The sequence below is a fragment of the Muscardinus avellanarius genome, assembly GCF_963383645.1.
Source record: "Muscardinus avellanarius genome assembly, chromosome: 9".
Taxonomy (NCBI): Eukaryota; Metazoa; Chordata; class Mammalia; order Rodentia; family Gliridae; genus Muscardinus; species Muscardinus avellanarius.
This window is the reverse complement of record NC_137795.1, coordinates 33,424,220-33,442,396: the sequence shown is the minus strand read 5'-3', so window position 1 is coordinate 33,442,396 and position 18,177 is coordinate 33,424,220. Positions and strand designations below refer to the sequence as shown.

General features: G+C 33.0%; 1 protein-coding gene across 6 annotated transcripts in view; it reads right to left on the bottom strand.

Annotated features, from left to right (window-relative positions):
• Nucleotides 1–18,177, bottom strand: part of SNX13 (sorting nexin 13) — a gene marked incomplete at both ends in the record, with an annotated part of 157,048 nt that overhangs the window by 87,746 nt on the left and 51,125 nt on the right. For 2 of the 6 annotated variants that reach the window (XM_080701844.1, XM_080701846.1), the window contains 4 exons: nucleotides 8,287–8,408; nucleotides 9,193–9,282; nucleotides 11,708–11,810; nucleotides 15,182–15,288. In XM_080701844.1, the coding sequence (XP_080557970.1) occupies nucleotides 8,287–8,408; nucleotides 9,193–9,270 (200 nt within the window). Of the gene's footprint in view, nucleotides 1–460; nucleotides 534–8,286; nucleotides 8,409–9,192; nucleotides 9,283–11,700; nucleotides 11,811–15,181; nucleotides 15,295–18,177 lie in introns of those variants that run through there. The other 4 variants (XM_080701842.1, XM_080701845.1, XM_080701841.1 and 1 more) reach the window with 4 other exon arrangements.

The window sequence follows — 18,177 nt, the reverse complement described above, 5'->3', positions numbered from 1 at the left end:
TTAGAAACAAATATAACTTTTAACATGCTTATCTTTCTCCTATATATCACCAATGTTCAAGTCATAACACAAATTTTATTATACTTTTCTGGTAGCCTAGGCATCATACAACTGACTTTTGATAAGGTTAAAATTCAAAAGATGGGAACAGAAGTGGACAAAAGTAATAACATCAGGTAAGGAACTATAGAATACTGGCTAACCATCAGTTTAGAAAGTTCCCACTAGGGTAGTACAGAATTGGTACTATTTCAAAAAATAGTTCTGTTGAAGAGAACCACACACAAAAATAAGCAGAGGTTAAGTAATGTCCCACAATTTAGAGGCTTCAATAAAGTAAGGCTACAGTTAAATCCTGATGGATGAATGAATAGTATTTATATGGGAGGAGAAAGGATACAGAAATGTGTAAAAGACGGGAATGAGCATGGCATCCAATGCAAGGGTCATCTCATAATACACTTGCCTGCCCAGAGAAGAGGGTGACCATTTGGCAGTAAAGGCAATCTTCACATTCATGGCAGAATACTTTCCTGGAAAAGGTGCCTTATGTCAAAATAATAAAATGCTTTTTTCATAGAAACAATCCGATAAGAAATGTTCTCTTACTGGTGCCCCACTACTTTTTCATAGAAATGACTACTAAGTCCTTATTTTAAAACAGTAGTTAAAAGTAAGAGTATACATACATACATACACACCCAGGATCTTAGTATTTTGGAATTCAAAGAGATCTCAAAGAAGGAAGGAATACATACATACACACACTAGATTTTTAAAGAATATTTATTATGTCAAAATAACCAATCACTTAAAATTAAAATAATTGTACTCATTTTCTACAAAGAAGGCTATTATTATCTATGTAACATAAAGCAGAAAAAATTAAATGATTAATATAATACAATTCCTAGTTTTTTTTCTGGGGATACTTGACAAGTATTTTGGAGAGAATTTGAAAAAAGTTTCATCTCACGAATGGGCTTTTTGGTTAAATGGCCCACAAACAATTTCTGTTGAGAGAAAGCAAGTGAGTGGCCTATCTAAGAAAGAAAAATGCTTCCTTCTTCCTTGAAGCACTGAATTGGACACTAATTTCCCTCATATTTCACTACTAAAAAGAATATGCCTTTAAAATATATAACCATTTATCTCAATCATTCAAGAATCCTTGAAATTGTACTTTGTAACAGTATCAAAAGCTCAGCCTAGATTTAATTGGGCAAAATTCTGAGGACAAAAACTATAACCTTGATCCTAAATCCACTAAGTCAATTTCCTCTCTTCAACCTCAATTTACTCATAAACAGCACATGTTACCATAACCATCAGTCAAGAGTGCATTTTCTCCCTTTTGTCAAATCTATTTTAAGGATTTAGTTAGTACTAATTAAAATAGTTTTTTCACAAACTTCTTTAACTTATATTTATTATTTGCCCCTACTATAATCTTCTAAAGTATATGAGAAATTCCTTAGTCAAAGTTACATTAAGCTGGGTATAATAGCACATGCTGGTAATCCTAGTACTAGCAAGATTAAGAAAGAGGGATCATAGGTTCAAGGCCACCTCTGCAACTTAGCAAGACTATTTCAAAATAAAAAAGGATGGGGCTATAGCTCAGAGGTAGAATGCCTCTGAATTCAATCTTCAGTAGCACTAAATATATAAGTAAATAAATAACAAGATGTATATTAGTAACCAAAGAACTAAGTCTCATTACTTCATGGCTACAAATCTGTCTGTCCTCCTTCACTTTTGCCAGCTCTATGCTGGAGTTGGTGAAGTAATTATGTACATCTGTTCCTATTTTCATTTTCAGTAGTTTTATTATGTTAATAATTTAAAATAAAAGTGACAGAATTATTATTATTACAGAAAGCTTAAGTGAGAAGACTTGATAGCACTACAAATTTATTTTTCAGTATTCTACTAAAAACAGCAGTAGTTTGGTTAATAATTTTTTTAAGTTTCATTGATATGAGGTTTTAGTAATCAAGAAACGATCAGTCTATAGATGTCTTTAATGTCTGAAATCAAACATTCCTTCTGACCAAATACAGATATAATTAAAAGGTTCAAATGAATTTTACTCTCCTAAGACTCCTACTAATATAACAATTGATCAAAGGAGAACTTTTATCCCAAAGACAATTAAATCTAATTAATAACTCCACATGCTTTATGTAATAGAGTGTTAATATTTTTGAAGGAGTTAAAATTGAAAACCAGCAAACTGAAATTAGCACAATATGACCAGAATATCTTGAATTTTAGAATGGAAAGAAATTTCAAATGATTACAAGTCCCTGTAATTACAAGAGCTATAAGGTAAACTACATATTCCAGGTTACAATGTGATACAAAAGTTTTGCTAAACAGAGCAGAACTCCTAAGCAATTCAGTACTCTATTACACCTGAAAAAGGAAACAAGCCTCCTCATTCATAAAAGTTATGAAGACTTAGGCATGTAGTTTTGTGTCATCATATTAAAGAAAACGGTATTGCGAACTATAAAACCACATAATAAGTTCAGTCACTCCAAAACAGCTTGTATTTCCTAAAAAAATAAGTAGTCTATGACACAGAAGTCGTATTTCTAAGTACCCAAGGACAATAAAAACATATGTCCATACAAAAAACTTGTATGCCATTTATCATAACAACATTATTCATAGGGTACAAAAAAAACTAGAAACAACCCAAATGTCCATCAACTAGTGCACAGATAAACAAAATGAGGCCTATCTGTACAACAGTTATTATTCAGTAATAACAAGGAGTAAGTACTAATATATACTACAACATGAATGGACCTCAAAAACATCATGCTAAATGAAAAATAAAAGTCACAAAGGACCATATAAGTCAATTGCCAAGAGTCAGGTGTGGTAGTATATGCCTATAATCCCAGTATATGAGGGGCTGAGACAGGAGGATTATTCTCAGATTCCAGGTCAACGTCATCAATGCGAGATTCTCAGTAACTTAGTGAGATCCTGTTTCAAAACAAAAAATAAAAAGGGCTAGGAGTGTAGCTTGGAGGTAGACCACCCCTAGGTTCAATCCGCTATACCAAAAAACAAAAAAAGCCCAGAAGAGAAAAATCCACAGACATGAAGAAATATAGTGACTGCCTATAGCCAGAAGCTAGGGGGATACAGAAGGAACTGATAATAGATACAAGGTGTCTTTATGAAGTCATTAGAATATTCTTAAACTGACTGTGATTATGATGGTTGTACAACTAAAAGCCAATGACTCTTACTTGGTAAAATATATAGTTTGTCAGTTATATAGACATATAATTATCATCCCCTGGCCTTTTCTACATATACAAAAACTTTAACTTATTTTCTCATTTTTAAATATATAGGTGGTTTTTCAAAGTTTTTGCTCTACAATAACAAGTATCACAATAACCACCTTTCTATTTGATGTCAGTTTTGAGCAAAGTTTTTAAATAGAATTGTTTCTGCCATTCAGAAATGTCTAAGACTATACGATTTATTCTCATTATTTCTATAAGAAAGGTTGTAAGGAAAATGATAATAATTTTAAGAATATATTCCTTGTCATTCCAGAAAGAGCAGTATCATTATTATCATAGCCAATGAATCCTAAAACCTACATTTCTGTCCTACTCCCTCTATGAGAAAACACTTAAGGAAGAAACACAATGCTTATCAGAATGTATCTTCTTTCAGCTAAATGGACTGAGGGGAGCAGAGATGAGGTCTTCTTTGTCATTTCCTTTCTGGTCCACTCTATTTCTGTATGACAAATCACTTTCAGGATAACATAAGTGAGTAATTTATTTCTCCCCATTTTATGCGCTTTAATATTGTCTTCCCTGCTTGTCTCTATCCCCACTAAAAAAACCTAAGACAAGGTCAAAGAATCTGTGTACAAACTTAGGAACACAGTAAGTAATATCTAAAATAGTAACAGCAAGTATTTTATTTATTTTATTTTTTTGGTGGTACTGGGGTTCCTGGAAACCCTTCTACTTCTGGGCTACACTCCCAGACCTATTTTACACTTTTTTATTTGGAAACAGGGTCTCCTAAGCCAGCGTGGCTGGCTTCGAACCTGATCGATCCTCTTGTCTCCGCCTCCCAAGCGTGGGGATTACAGGCGTGCACCACCACGCCTGGCTACAGCAAGTATTTTAAGTGGGAATAAAAATACATGTGCTACTAAGGACTCATCACTCTCAAACAACTTAAGTCTAATTCATGTCCAGCTTCCACTGAAGGGGAAGTTTCCTACCCTAAACTGCTACTGGAGAGTTAAATACTAATGTTTCCCTAAACTGCTACTTGAGTAACAAGTACTAACAGGTAACAAAGTGTCTTCACTACAAAGTACTCTCCTGCATGTGATGATGTTTAATCCTAACAACCTGATAAGATATGTTTTATTATCTCCAGATTTAAAGAATGTATGTTTTTCATTCTTTCTAGGTCCACAGAGCTTAATAAGTAATAGATCTAAAGCTCAACTCCAGGACCTTCGATTCACAGTACACCTTTTTCTTCCCATGTTCCCTCCAAATTTAGTACTTTATGCTGGTATTCTCTGATTATCTTTTTTTTGGGGGGAGAGGCGTTTGTTTTTCCGGGGTACTGGTGATTGAACCCACAGAGTGGGGGGGGGGGTCTACCTCTAGGTCCTATTTTTCATTTTGAAGCAGGGTCTTCTAAGTTTTTAAGAGTTTCACTAAATTGCTGAGTCTGGCCTAGAATCTGCAATCCATCTGTCTCAGTCTCCCAAGTACTGGGATTATCGGCAGGCGCCACCATGTCCCACTCTAATCTTTCAAAGTTGATATAAATATGAACATTAATATGGTAGTTCTAAATAATTTCTGGGGATAGAGGTACATTTAAAAAAAATTGTTCCAATGTTCAGGGTTCTGGATTCCTGGTTAAAACATATAGAACACTATAAATTGAAGACAGAGATGACAACATATTCTTGTCATATGCTCCACAGCATACAGCACAGAACAAGACTTAGAGAAGTATCTGAGTGATTGTAAACATAACTGATTTTCTAATTATTAGCACTGGATACAGTCATGGAGCCTCTGGTAAGACAATTACTTTTGTAATAGTAAGAAAGAGCCAACATAGGAAAGTCACTCACCGAGAAGGGGCACAAACCAACAAATACTTATTGCCCCTTGCTGTATGCTAAGGGCAAAATATTAATTTTTAGCCTCAAAGCAGCCTCTGTAGCAGTTCTTATCAGCTTTTTCACTTTGCCACAAACGTTAGGCAAATACCCAAGATAAGATACATTTAGATAACTAAGAAGAAATCTCTTTCTCAATAATTACCAAAAATTACACATCACAGAAAAATATGCCATAAAAATAAAAATTGAGACATCAAGTGAGAAGAAAGGGTGATGGGTGTGTCAAACAACAGGAAATGCATTGCAATGATAGGAAAGAAGGGAAGAAATGAGATGAATAACCTAGACCATAACACATACATACATTCGTACGTGTGTGTGTGTGTGTGTGTGTGTGTGTGTGTGTGTGTGTGTGTATGATAGGAATTGGGACAAGGAACACCAGACTGTTAACAACAATCTCATTCCAAATCCAATTTTCACTGAAAACACTTTACTAAATACTTAACCTTTCTGTACCTTAGCTTCTTTTCTTCATCTGTGAAGTTACTGGTGTTGGGTGACACAAAAACTTAGATTTCTAAATTACTCCACCATGTTCACAAGATTGTCATGTATACTATTTTCATTTCACTTCACTAAGCAGTAATTTTATTACTCCTAGCACCTAGCTGTACAAAGTAGGCTCAAAATATTAGGTGAATGACTACATGAATTTGATTCTGACAATAAAGTAGAACAGAGCAGGTATTATTATTATATTTATTTTACATATTAAAGAAACACGGTTCAAAGAACCTAAAATACTTAAGTACCACAGCTAAGTGATAGAGCAGGATACAAACTCAAGTCCTTAAATTACTAATTCAAATTTCTTTCCAGGTATAAAATTTACTACATTTTAATGTAACTCTTAAGTAGTCAGGTATAAGAATAATGAACACTTGTTATTGCTACTCTATCAGAAAATCACTAGAATAATATTGTTATAAAAAGCAATTGATAATTATTCAGAAGACCTCTCTTAAAATATATAATGTTCAATAATTTTGCATATAAAATACAAGAAATAAAATTTAATTTCTAAACTATAAATCGATTATATTTTCTATGTTGCACACTTGGTCTGCATCTATTATTCTGATTGTCCACTTTGTACATGCTTAAGGGAGAAGTACAAATCTCTCTTTATAGTTAAGATGGCTGTTCAAACTATAGACCTTATACAAAGCTCCGTAAATATCTAAAATTGAGAAACATATTCCCTCCCTCCCCATCCCCACTCCAAATATAGGAATACCTGAGTTAAAAAGGAAAGGTCCTAACAGGGCAGCATGAGCTGAAAATGTCTTTGCACACAGAGCAGAATACACAGTAAGAGCAATAAGGCAAAGATCTGTGCTTAAGGACTCTCAGAATCACAAGACTAAGAACCTTATGTGCAGTGGAAAAGGGTTGGCTGGAGAACACCACCTTCATGCTGGAGAGTGTACATCTTAAGAATGCAGGCCAAGAGGAGAATTTGTGAATATATTGGGTAGAAAAATATTTTTTACAAAAAAAAAAACTTGCAAACTTATCCATGCATAAAATCCTTTCAAAATTAAGTAATTTCGGAAACACAACTTTTTCCTTTCACATAATGTTGCCAACTAAAAGGCTTTCAAAAAAACAACAAAAAAAGGAAGTCTGCCGGGCTTGGTGACCCATGCTTGTAATCCCAGTACTTGGGATGCTGAGACAGGAGAAATGAAAAGATTCACGGCCAGCCTCAGCTAACTAGTGAGGCCCTCTGCAACTTAGTGAGACCCTGTTTCAAAATAAAAAATAAAACACAGGGCTGGGGGTGTAGCTCAGGGGTAGAATGACCCTGAGTTCAATCCCATGAATGAATGAATGAATGAATTAATTAATTAATTTAAATAAATATGAAATGGCCCATTGCCACCAAAACATCTAGTTTAAGTTCAGAGGTATTGACCAGAAAGAATACTGTTGTCATATGAGAAGCAGTACACAGCTGGTTTATGAGAGCATTTAGTATAGTTACGAAAAAGGTTTCTTAAAACTCATCAAGATATACTTCTCTTCTAAAAAAATAAAAATAAAAAATTATCCACTGTCATATACTTTAGTTCCTTCTCACTCAAGACTTCTGCTGGGTATGTGCCAATGTTAATAGTTTATATGGATCACAGGTTCACAGCCAGTCTCAGCAACTTAGTGAGACCCTCCACAAGTAGTAAGACCCTGTCTAAAAAAAATTGTGTGTGTATGGGTATATGGCTGGTGTAGCTCAGAGGTATAATGCAACTAGGTTCAATCCCTAGGACCAATAAATAAATAAATAAATAAATAAATAAATAAATAAATAAATCTGTGGAAAAGAGAATGGAAACATATTACAAATGATAAATGGGTGAAAAAATTGAACACTCACCTATTTTAGGCTTTGTGTGTAAAAACTAAGAGACAGAGAGCAGGGCTTAATCGAGATAAACATTCAATAAAAACTTCAAGTTAGCTAGGCGTGGTGGCACAATTTTGTAATCTCCGCGCTTGGAAGGCACAGGTTCAAAGCTAGCCTCAGCTATTTAGTGAGGCTCTCAGCAACTTACTGAGACCCTGTTTCCAAATAAAATATAAAATAAGTCTGGGAGTAGAACCTGGAGGTATAAAGCCTCTGGGTTCCAGCCCCAGTACCACCCCACCTCCCCCCAAAAAAACACTTCAAGTCACCAGGGGTGGTGGCATATGCTTGCAATCCTAGTACTTGGGAGGTTGAGAAAGGCGGAGCACAGCTTTGTAGCCAGCCTCAGCTACTTAGTGAGGCCCTCCACAACTTAGTGAGAAGACCCTGTTTCAAAATAAAGAATAAAAAATAGGGCTGGGTGTGTAGCTCAGAGACAGAATGCCCCTGGGTTTCAACCCATTCTGCAAAAATAAAAAGTAAATAAATAAATATCTCAAGTCTAGGGTTTTATAAAAGTTGTAATGGTTTCAGCTGGAAGTTATCCCAAAATAATAATCTACTGTTCTTAACTTTTTATTAACAATACTTGCCCACTTCAAAGTGATTTTGTCCTAGTAAAACAAAAAATATGTCTAAATTTTTCTGTTTAAATGCAATGCAGTGACCTTACCTAGTAGCAAACTGAATGAGAGCATTTTGAAGAGTCTGCCTAATTTCAAGAAGAAAAGATTCATCATCACTTAGTGTATAATACCAATACTGGACATAATCTCTCAAGGAAAACTGGATAACCTATAAGAAATATATTGGGAAAAAGATACAAATTGTTAGCATTTAAAAAGCAATCACAGTGAATTAAAAACTAAGATTATTATCTGTTGACATATCTTTTCTCTGTATCTTAAACTGTGCAAATACCTACGTTCATATGAAAAGCATCAACATAATAAAAACCATTTCAAGAATCTTTATATCAATGAGAAATCCCAATTTATCCACTATCCAAAATTTGTGTGTGTGTGTGTGGTAGTAGGAATGAAACATTATCTATGGCCAAATCCCACTCAAATTCAGGTAAATACAGAGTTTGCAGAAAAAAGTTAATGTTTAGTGCTATAATATATGAAGAATGAAGAGTTCAGCCAGTTGTGGTGGCACATGCTTGTAATCGAGGTTGAGACAGGAGGATCACAAGTTCAAAGACAGCCTCAGCAGCTTGGTGAGGCTCTCAGCAACAACATAGTGAGACCTTGTTTCCAAAAATACAGCTACCTGGAGGTATAGCTCAGAGGTAGATGGTCCCTGAGTTCAATCCCCAGGACCACAAAAAAAAAAAGAAAAGAAAAAAAATAGTGGCAAAACCTTTTCCTCTAAATGCAAATTCAATCAAAAGCCTTCATAGTAAACAAACTACCTTATTATACTTACTAAAGCATCTCTATGTACAAAACTCAAGGATAGCACATATAAAATTTCAGTATATTACTTAAATATCAAAAATTTATCTTAGTATTTTCAAAAGAGATATAGCCAGTACGTAATATATGGAATTCAAATACCACATACTGAAACTCACTTGTTGTAGAGGTTCATCAATTATATTGGCACCCGTCAATCTTCTATCAATCTTAATAGTCCTGGCTTCCCGTTTCATTTCTTCTAAGCACTTAAAAAAAATCATAATATTGTACTGAGTAGCTTCATGATTTTAAATCTCTCCAGTTTACTTGAAATTGAATATTCATTGTAACTGCTCTTAAATATCATCAAGTAAATAAATAATTTTGAAACTAGAGTGTAAGCCAAATACTACTTCTCGGGTTAAAAAAAAGAACAGACACACAGAAAAAAACTTTATTATTAGACTAAAAAATTTGTTTGAACTGAAAAATATCATTTAAAATGATGTTTACATCTTTACAATGTGTGTTTTAAATTAAGTGTTATCATAAAAAGTCACAAAGTTTTAACAGTTAAAGGTTTAAAATTTAAAAAGTTACAGTAACCCAAGGTTAATTTATTATTATTTTTCTGGTGCATTGTATTCATACATCATAATGGGATTAAAAAAAAAACTTGTATAGACATACATGCACACATCACCCAGTCAGCCCCCACCCAATCTCCACCCCATTCCCTCCCAACCCTCCTTCCCATGCTTGGTTTAGTGGTTGATATCTATGTTTGTTTAAGTACATCATGCGCTTTAGAGAGTTTCCTTTCCCCCCCCCTCCCATCCCCTCCGTTAGGTTACCTTATTTGTTCTTCTATATTGAAGAAACAAAAATACATTTTATCGATTTAGTGTAGCTAAAGTATACAGTGTTTATAAAGTCTATAGGAGTGTGCAGTAAAGTCTTGGCTCTCACAATCATTCATCACTTACTGACTTGTCCAGAGACTTCCAGTCCTACAGTTTCCAGTCATGGTAAATGCCCTATACAGGTATATACCATTTTTTAACTTTTATATCATTTAGCTGAAGTTTGTGTTAAGCTACACCATCTAGGTTTGTGTATGTTCACTCTATGATATTTGCTTGCATAGTTACAAAATCACCTACCAATATATTCCTCAGAACATAACTTTATTTTTAAATGATGCATGATGGTATATAAAATACATGCTTCAAGTTTTAACATAAAACCACTAAGATTTTTTCATAAAATCTATTTATAAATCATATTTTTGAAAAGGTAAATCAAATCTTTTGTTTTTTGTACTGGAATATTAAACCCAGGGGCATTCTACCTCAAACCTATGCTCCCATTCCTTTTTATTTTATTTTGAAAGAAGGTTTCATTAGGTGAGGCTGGCTTTGAACCTGTATTCCTCTTGTCTCAACCTCCCAAATACTGGATTACAGGTGTGAGCCAACACACTTGGCTCAAAATTATTTTTATACAATCTACTAACAATGGAATATAAAAATGTAACCTGTCTTGACTATGATTAATTATTATTTAGGATCATAATTCTTAAAGTAGTTTCTATTCTCTATTATTTACTACTCAAATGAACGTAAACTATGGATGGTTAAAATTTTTTTCAAAACGCTGGGTGTGGTATCACAAATTTATAATCCTAGCATTTGGGAGGCTTAGACAGGAGGATTGTGGTTTGTGGACAGCCTCAGCTACTTAATGAGGCCCTTTGCAACTTAGTGAGACTCTATTTCAAAATAAAGAATAAACGATAGGGTTGGGGGTGTAGCTCTAAGGTAGAATGTCACTGGGTTCCATCCCCAGTACTGCAAAAAAAAATTAAAAAAAGAGCTTCATTTCCTCAGAGATTTTTAGGCAAACCTAAAAGAATATATATTAACAAAAGTTCTAAACAGAGAAAAAACTTTCAGATTATAAAAAAGTTATAAAAGATTAGTATATCAATAGTAAGTGACATTCTTTTATTTCAGTAATGTAAAATAATACTGTATATTATTTACTTCTGAATCTTCTACATCTCAGCATATAATGAACTATAAAGTTAACTATTTTCAATGCTAGGCTATTTATTTCTCATCACATAAGGTTAAATCACACTATCCCAAAATAAGAACTAAAGGCCTTGCAAATCTGAAACCTCCCCAAATCTAATTTTGTTTATAATGTCTAAAACTTAAAAAAAAAAAAAAACAGGAAAAAAGGCACAATTCATGTTACTAACAACTAGGCCTGAATTATTAAAACTATAGATACTGCATAATTTACATGAAAGCTATATTTTTTCAAAGTAAAGAAAAAGTATATATTTTCCCTGATTCCTGTTTGATTTCTTCCATTCAAAACAGAATATTCGCTGACTTTTTCACAAATCATATATATGATGACCTTCTTTGTTAGGACAGCAGGGAAATGCCCAAATTAATCTTAACAATTTCTATTCTTTCCTCAAATTTGCATTCACACTTGACATCTAATATTAAGAAAGTTTTTAAGATGAATTTTTAAAATGTATTTTTTAACTATGATCAGAAAATCTCCCATAAGTGTACAGTGAGCATGAGTTAGTAACAGGAAGATCTGCCAGACAATCACACTATTGTCACTGCAAAGAACTGAAATGAGGATTCATTCTTCCACACTATTTACCTTAGGAACCCCAGTTGATGTTGGAGGAAGAAATGAGTGTTCACACTGCTCTAGGTATTTTTCTGAGTTTGTTTTTCCAAACAGGAGAGTAACCACTAAACCCCTAAAAAAAATTATAGATTAAAAAAAAGCATTTCTGCAAATTAACACAACCATTACAAAGTATTTTTATGATTTTATAGCTTATGATTCATTTAAAATTCATGTCTTGATTTAATCCAAGCAAAAAATGGACAGATTTTGTTGTTTTAAAATTTAAAACAATTATAAACACCATGTGAGTCATACAATGCTTTCCAAAGTGTTAATCTGATATATTTCATGAAGAATCTCAGAAATTTTCAAACTTTAGAAAAATTAGCCCTCATAAAATGAGGCTAGCTAATAATAAGGATAAAGACAAATGAGACCTAAACCTATAGAGAGATGACCAAATCCTACAGTCTATTAATTAAGGTGAGGTATTTGTACTAAAATAACTTGTCACTACAACTAAAGAATAAATGAATAAGGGCTAAACAGAGAAAAAATTATCCAATCTGTGATTTATTTTAAAACAAGGCTAGAATTATGAAAATATAACAGTATCCTCAAAAGGCTAATCATTTTTAACAATTAAAAGACCATAGTAAAATAAATACTGTTTTAAAACTACATCACGATAAATGTTGATTAAGTGTTATCACCATTTCCCATACTTAAATTTTAACAATAAACCAATGCCTTGGAAATATGTCAGAGAAGAAAACTAAGTTTTAACTTTATAATGATTTACAGTTATAATTCCAAGACTATAGTGATAAGAAGAAAACAATGAAAAGTTTAAAGTCAGTCTCAACTACTAAAAGAAAGAAGATTCACAAGGTCTGTTTTCTGTAACTACCTACTAGTACTCACTGATCTTCAAGGGCAAGTACAGTTAAGAGGGTGGAAGGAAGTAGAAAACACAGAATAAGACAAATCAGTCCATGTCACTAATTGTTTTTATTTTTTTCTAAGAGGTTGGCCTCATAATTATGAGTAAATTTCGCCTGTGTTATACTGATATTACTAAGATTTGGTTAGCCTGGATTTCTGTTTTACCTGGTAAAAATTAAGCATATGAAAACACTATAAAATATTAAGTTAACTTTGTATTCCTAAAAACATCATAATGAAAACTGATAAAACATTAATCTTTACTCACAGTACAACAGTAGGAAGGTAAGCTAAGGAAAAAGTTAATTTACAAAGAACCTAATTACTAGTTTCAGCTGGGATTTAAAAACAGATGCTACCAAGAATTACATAAACCAATAAATACAACAGAATGCCATGAAATAACCATAATATGTATTAAAAGTATCATAATAAAATCAAAACAAAGCATCTGTTTTTCTTAAAATTTTTCTTAATATTAAAGTAAGGAATTAGCTTTGACTATTAAAAATGTATATATTACCAATATTTTAGATGGATAAACTACAGAACCTAAACTTTAGGATTAGTAAAAAATGGGGAGTCCGCAATAAAATGTAATAATCACTTTTAAACCTAAATTTTAAGTAACAGCCAAAAGTATAGCTCTAAAAACTCAGTAAGGTAAGAAAACATATCAAAAATATAAAATTAGCCGGGCGTGGTGGCACACGCTTGTAATCCCCGTGCTTGGGAGGCAGAGACAGGAGGATCGCGCAGGTTCGAAGCCAGCCGCGCGCGCTGGTTTAGGAGACCCTGTTTCCAAAATGAAAATGTAAAAAATAGGTCTGGGAGTGTAGCCCGGAGGTAGAAGGGCTTCCAGGAACCCCAGTACCACCAAAAAAAAAAAAAAATTATTACAAATTTATTAAATGTCATAATTTGATTTTAAATTTATACTTTAAAGCCTAATTTTGTTATTTAAATTCACAAGACATCAAACTGTACTAAGTACATTTTAAAAAGGGCAACCATTCTTCATAGTAAGAGACAAAATGAGAATGATTTGTCTTTAGAAATTAATATATTCACTGCCCATAAAATTGAGTAATCTGGGAATGCTTAAGTATTATTCTTCCTGAGATGAGTTTCAGAGTTCTGCTAGTAAAAGCAGAAATATCCTTGTGATGGTAGTTTCACTGAGATCAAAATAGAACAGAATGTCAGATCAATTTATAATTTAGCATGAACTTGGAATTTCAGACCCTATCATGTTTTCAGTATCATTTCCAACCCTACAATAAACCATCTTATTTAAAAAATATTAAGAACTTTCTAAGTATCCAACAGATTTCTTGAAGTTATTCCATGACACATTAGTAGATTCAGAGAGATTAAAAAAAAAACTTGCATGACTTTAAAATGGACTAATCACTTTCCCTGTTTGCCAAATTTTATAAGAAGATTAGTATGTGAAATTATTCTCCATCCCTTCTAGCTTTCAAGGGCTCTTACCTTGAAAACTGCAATGTCTTACACCTGTTCAAAGTATTGGTAATTTTTTTTTTAAATTATCTTTCTTCATTCTAAGCAAGGGCTTAGTACATTAGTAAAATTAGAAAAAAAATTTCTCCCTTTCAGAGAAACACCTCCTCAAATTTTTCCAATTCCCTTACCAATCAGTTAAAGCTGCCTTGACTCTGTGGAGGAAAAGGTCCAACTCTGCAGCTAGTTGGGTAGCCCTGCTGTGTTGTTAATTTGAGAAGGGAGTGTAATTAGAAAGCCCCTTTAGTTGCAGATCTGTAATGTCTTCCATCATCTTTATCATCCAAAAGGATATTTTGAATTCTGTTAGCTGACTCCTTGGGCTGAAAGTTTAATATACCTATTATATCTAGGCAATTATTATGAAAACAGTGCTTCAGACATAAAACACACTTTTACAGAGAATCTTTGACATAACTGTTCAATTTAACTCTCATTTGTTCAATAATCAGTGGATTCATTCCCTATAGAATGACTACAGAGGTGACTTTCAAATCTGTACCCTGAAAGGTGAGATGTGGTAGTAGATGGAATAAGAAGCCATCCCTTCAGTGTCTCATATTTTCTCTCACACCGTTATACAAGCTGTTCAATTTATCTAAGTCCTCTAAACCTGTAGACTCAACTCCTCCAAAATGTCCAAGACCTCAAAAGATTTATAGAAAAGAATTCATAATGAAATAATATCTTCTATATTACAAAGTTTGTTGTGCTATATCAAATTAACTTACTCAATATTATAATGGGTAAACATTTCAACTTCAAAGAGGAGTAGCATCAAAATGAATTTCAGAATCTCAAAAACTTTTCATATTATTACAAAAAAGCTTTTATCTTAGAAAACAAATTTAACTGAAGATAACCACCCATGTTTCTGGCATAAGTGGGTATCTTTTACTTTTTTAAAAACTTTGGGAAAAAATTTAAAAAAGAAATTCAAAAATAAATTATATTTCAAGTTCACATTGTCATTTGTTTCAATTTTAAACAAGATATAACATATTTATTATAAAATTATTAGAATATACTTACCCACCCACAAAGCAGAGGATATAAAATGCCAAATAAAATATTACAAAGGGTCCAAAGGTTATTAGAAAAAGGACAATGCCAAGGCTTCCCCATCCCCATATGGATAGACTGGCCTGAAATAAAGCAAAAATAATAATGATAATAAAAATAAAAACAAAATGAATAAATAATTCTCCATATGAATTAGAAAAGAACCAAGAGAACTTTTACATAGTTTTAAATTTGCCCTTTCAAACATATGAGGTATTGTTTCAGTAAATGTTAGAATATTTACTTTTGAAAATATATTATACCCTTGAAACTCTCAAACTATACACAAAATGGATGTATAGGACATCACTAATAATTTTAAGGTACAAAATAGTTATACAGATCGTTCAATGAAAAGTTGACATAAGAAGTGACAGTGTCTATAAAATATTTCATATATTTGCAAAAGCTTATATAAAAGATTATGATTAAAAGTTTTATTATTCAGAATTAAACTTCCATTTTAAAACAGAGTCCCAAGAACTACAGCATAAGGAGTCTTTCAAGTATCAAGATAAGAAATCCTTCTCATTGAAAGTTATAAAATTTTTATTTTATTCAAATTGTGTGCAGAAACTCATAAAATTCTAATTCAAAAATTCCAACTTCAGTTACAAAAATATATCACAAGTTCAACAAAACACATCCCAAAGTCTCCATCTCTCAAAAATAAAAAATCCATTTCATACAGCATTATCCTGTTTTCCAGTAAAAATACTCCTTTTGTTGAGGGTAAACTGGACATTAGCAATTTAGTCCTTAGGAATAAATAAATGTATTCAACTCAACAAATTTCTATATCCATTTGCCTTGTACTGTGAGATATACAAAGAAAGCATTTGTTCCCACCCACCCCCAAAGAATATAGAGAATGTCTTATAGGAATTAAACAATTAGATACTAAGGAAAATAAAAGAAAACATTAAAAACACAAATCTACTAAACAAAATTGATGACTGAAAAAGTAAGGGACAGTATGTGCAAAAGCTTGGATCCAGAAGAATAAATGTTTGTTTCATTCATTCATTCATTCATTCACTCACTCACCAGTCACTGACTGCTTCCTATGTGCTTAAGCACAATTCAAAGTCCTAGGAATAGATACCACAAGGAATATAATATATTCTTAAAGTCTACATTCTAATAAGGGAAAAAACACAAGCATAACTTAAGTTTACATTTCTTCCAAATTTACATTCTGAAAAAAGAAAAACAAAATTAGAAAATACATAATTCTATCAGATGAGTAAGTGCTATGGAGAAAAGCAACTGGAGCTGACTGGTCTAAGCAGCTCTGAATGATCAGATGACACATGAACAGAAATCTCGGTCAAGATTTATTTAGGGAGAATTTATAATACTGAGTCTTCCTGTGGCAAAATATTTTTCCATTTATTCATATCATGTAGGTCCTTTAGGGGAGATTTCTGATCTTCACCCCTGCCAGGTCACAACTCTATTTTTATTATCCTTTTTCCTCATCCTACTCACTATTATTTAACCAGAGAACAGATGCCTGTTCAATGAAGTCTCTGCTCTACCTTCATATTTTCCTCCCTGAATCAGCTATTTCACCAAAAGAAGTGTTCTCTGATTTCTAAGAGCTAAAAGTACGACATAGTAATTTAGAATAAACACAGCGTAGCCCAATCCTACTGATATTTCTGCTGAACACTCAGTACCTTTCTCCACAGTATAATACAGCCAGATGCCCAACTATCGGAAACAGATGCTATTGCCCAAGAATCAGGCAAAAAACTTGTCCACTAAACTTCCCCAGAAAAAAAGATCCTGCAAACTCTTAAGAAAGCTAAAACCAAATATGGCCCACATGCTTTATTCAACATTCTTTTCCTATGAGATTTTAGCAGTATTACCCTTTATTTACATAGTTAGATTTATGCATGCTAGTTAAGTTTTTCAAAACTAAACAACTTATTGTTTAAGAATATATTCAGAAATTTAAAAAATAAAACCAAGGAAAGTGCCTATCTCTAGGGATAAAGGAACATGCAACTGAAGGACAACACACTGGAGGCTTCTCCAATAGTCAAAAGTATTCTACTTCTTCAACAGGTGTTTTATTCTAACTATGTAAATATTTTACTTATTCTTATGTGTAATCACATCTTTCACAAAGAAATTTAAAAAAAAATAAAATCACAGCCTGGCATGGTGGCTTACGCTTGTAATCCCAGCATTCGGGAGGCTTAAACTGGAGGATCGTGGTTCACTGACAGCCTCAGCTATTTATTAAGGCCCTCTGCAACTTAGAGACTGTGTTTCAAAAATAAAGAATAAAATATAGGGCAGGGGGTGTAGCTCAGAGGTCGAATGCCCCTGGGTTCCATCCCTAGACCCACAAAAATAAATAAATAAATTAAATAAAATCACAATTAGTTGACGTGGGGAAGACTGAAGCAACAATTAAGTTTAATAAGGAAAGATCCTCAATTCATCTAAAAACTCAAGTTTTGAGATTATACATGTCTCGTTTGTCATTTGAAAAGTAGTAAAATCATTTTAAAAAGTTCATTCAACAATATCTGTGAATACTGAAAACATGAACAAATCACACAGTAACTGTGACATAAAACCCTTTTTTTTTTTGGTGGTACTGGGGTTCTACCTCCGGGCTACAGTCCCAGAACTATTTTTTACATTTTTATTTGGAAACAGGGTCTCCTAAGCCAGTGCGCGTGGCTGGCTTCGAACCTGCGCGATTCTCCTGTCTCCGCCTCCCAAGCGCGGGGATTACAAGCGTGCGCCACCACGCCTGGCCAAAAACCCGTTTTTTAATAAAGTTTGAGAGAACTTTTTTTGGTAGTGCTGGTTATCAAAGTCTGACATGAAGCATAGCAGCCAATCTACCATTATTACGCTATTACTACTACAGCTATTACAGAAATTTTTAAATTCCAGAAACTAATGAAATTAAACATTTCTAATCAAGTAATTCAAGGGCT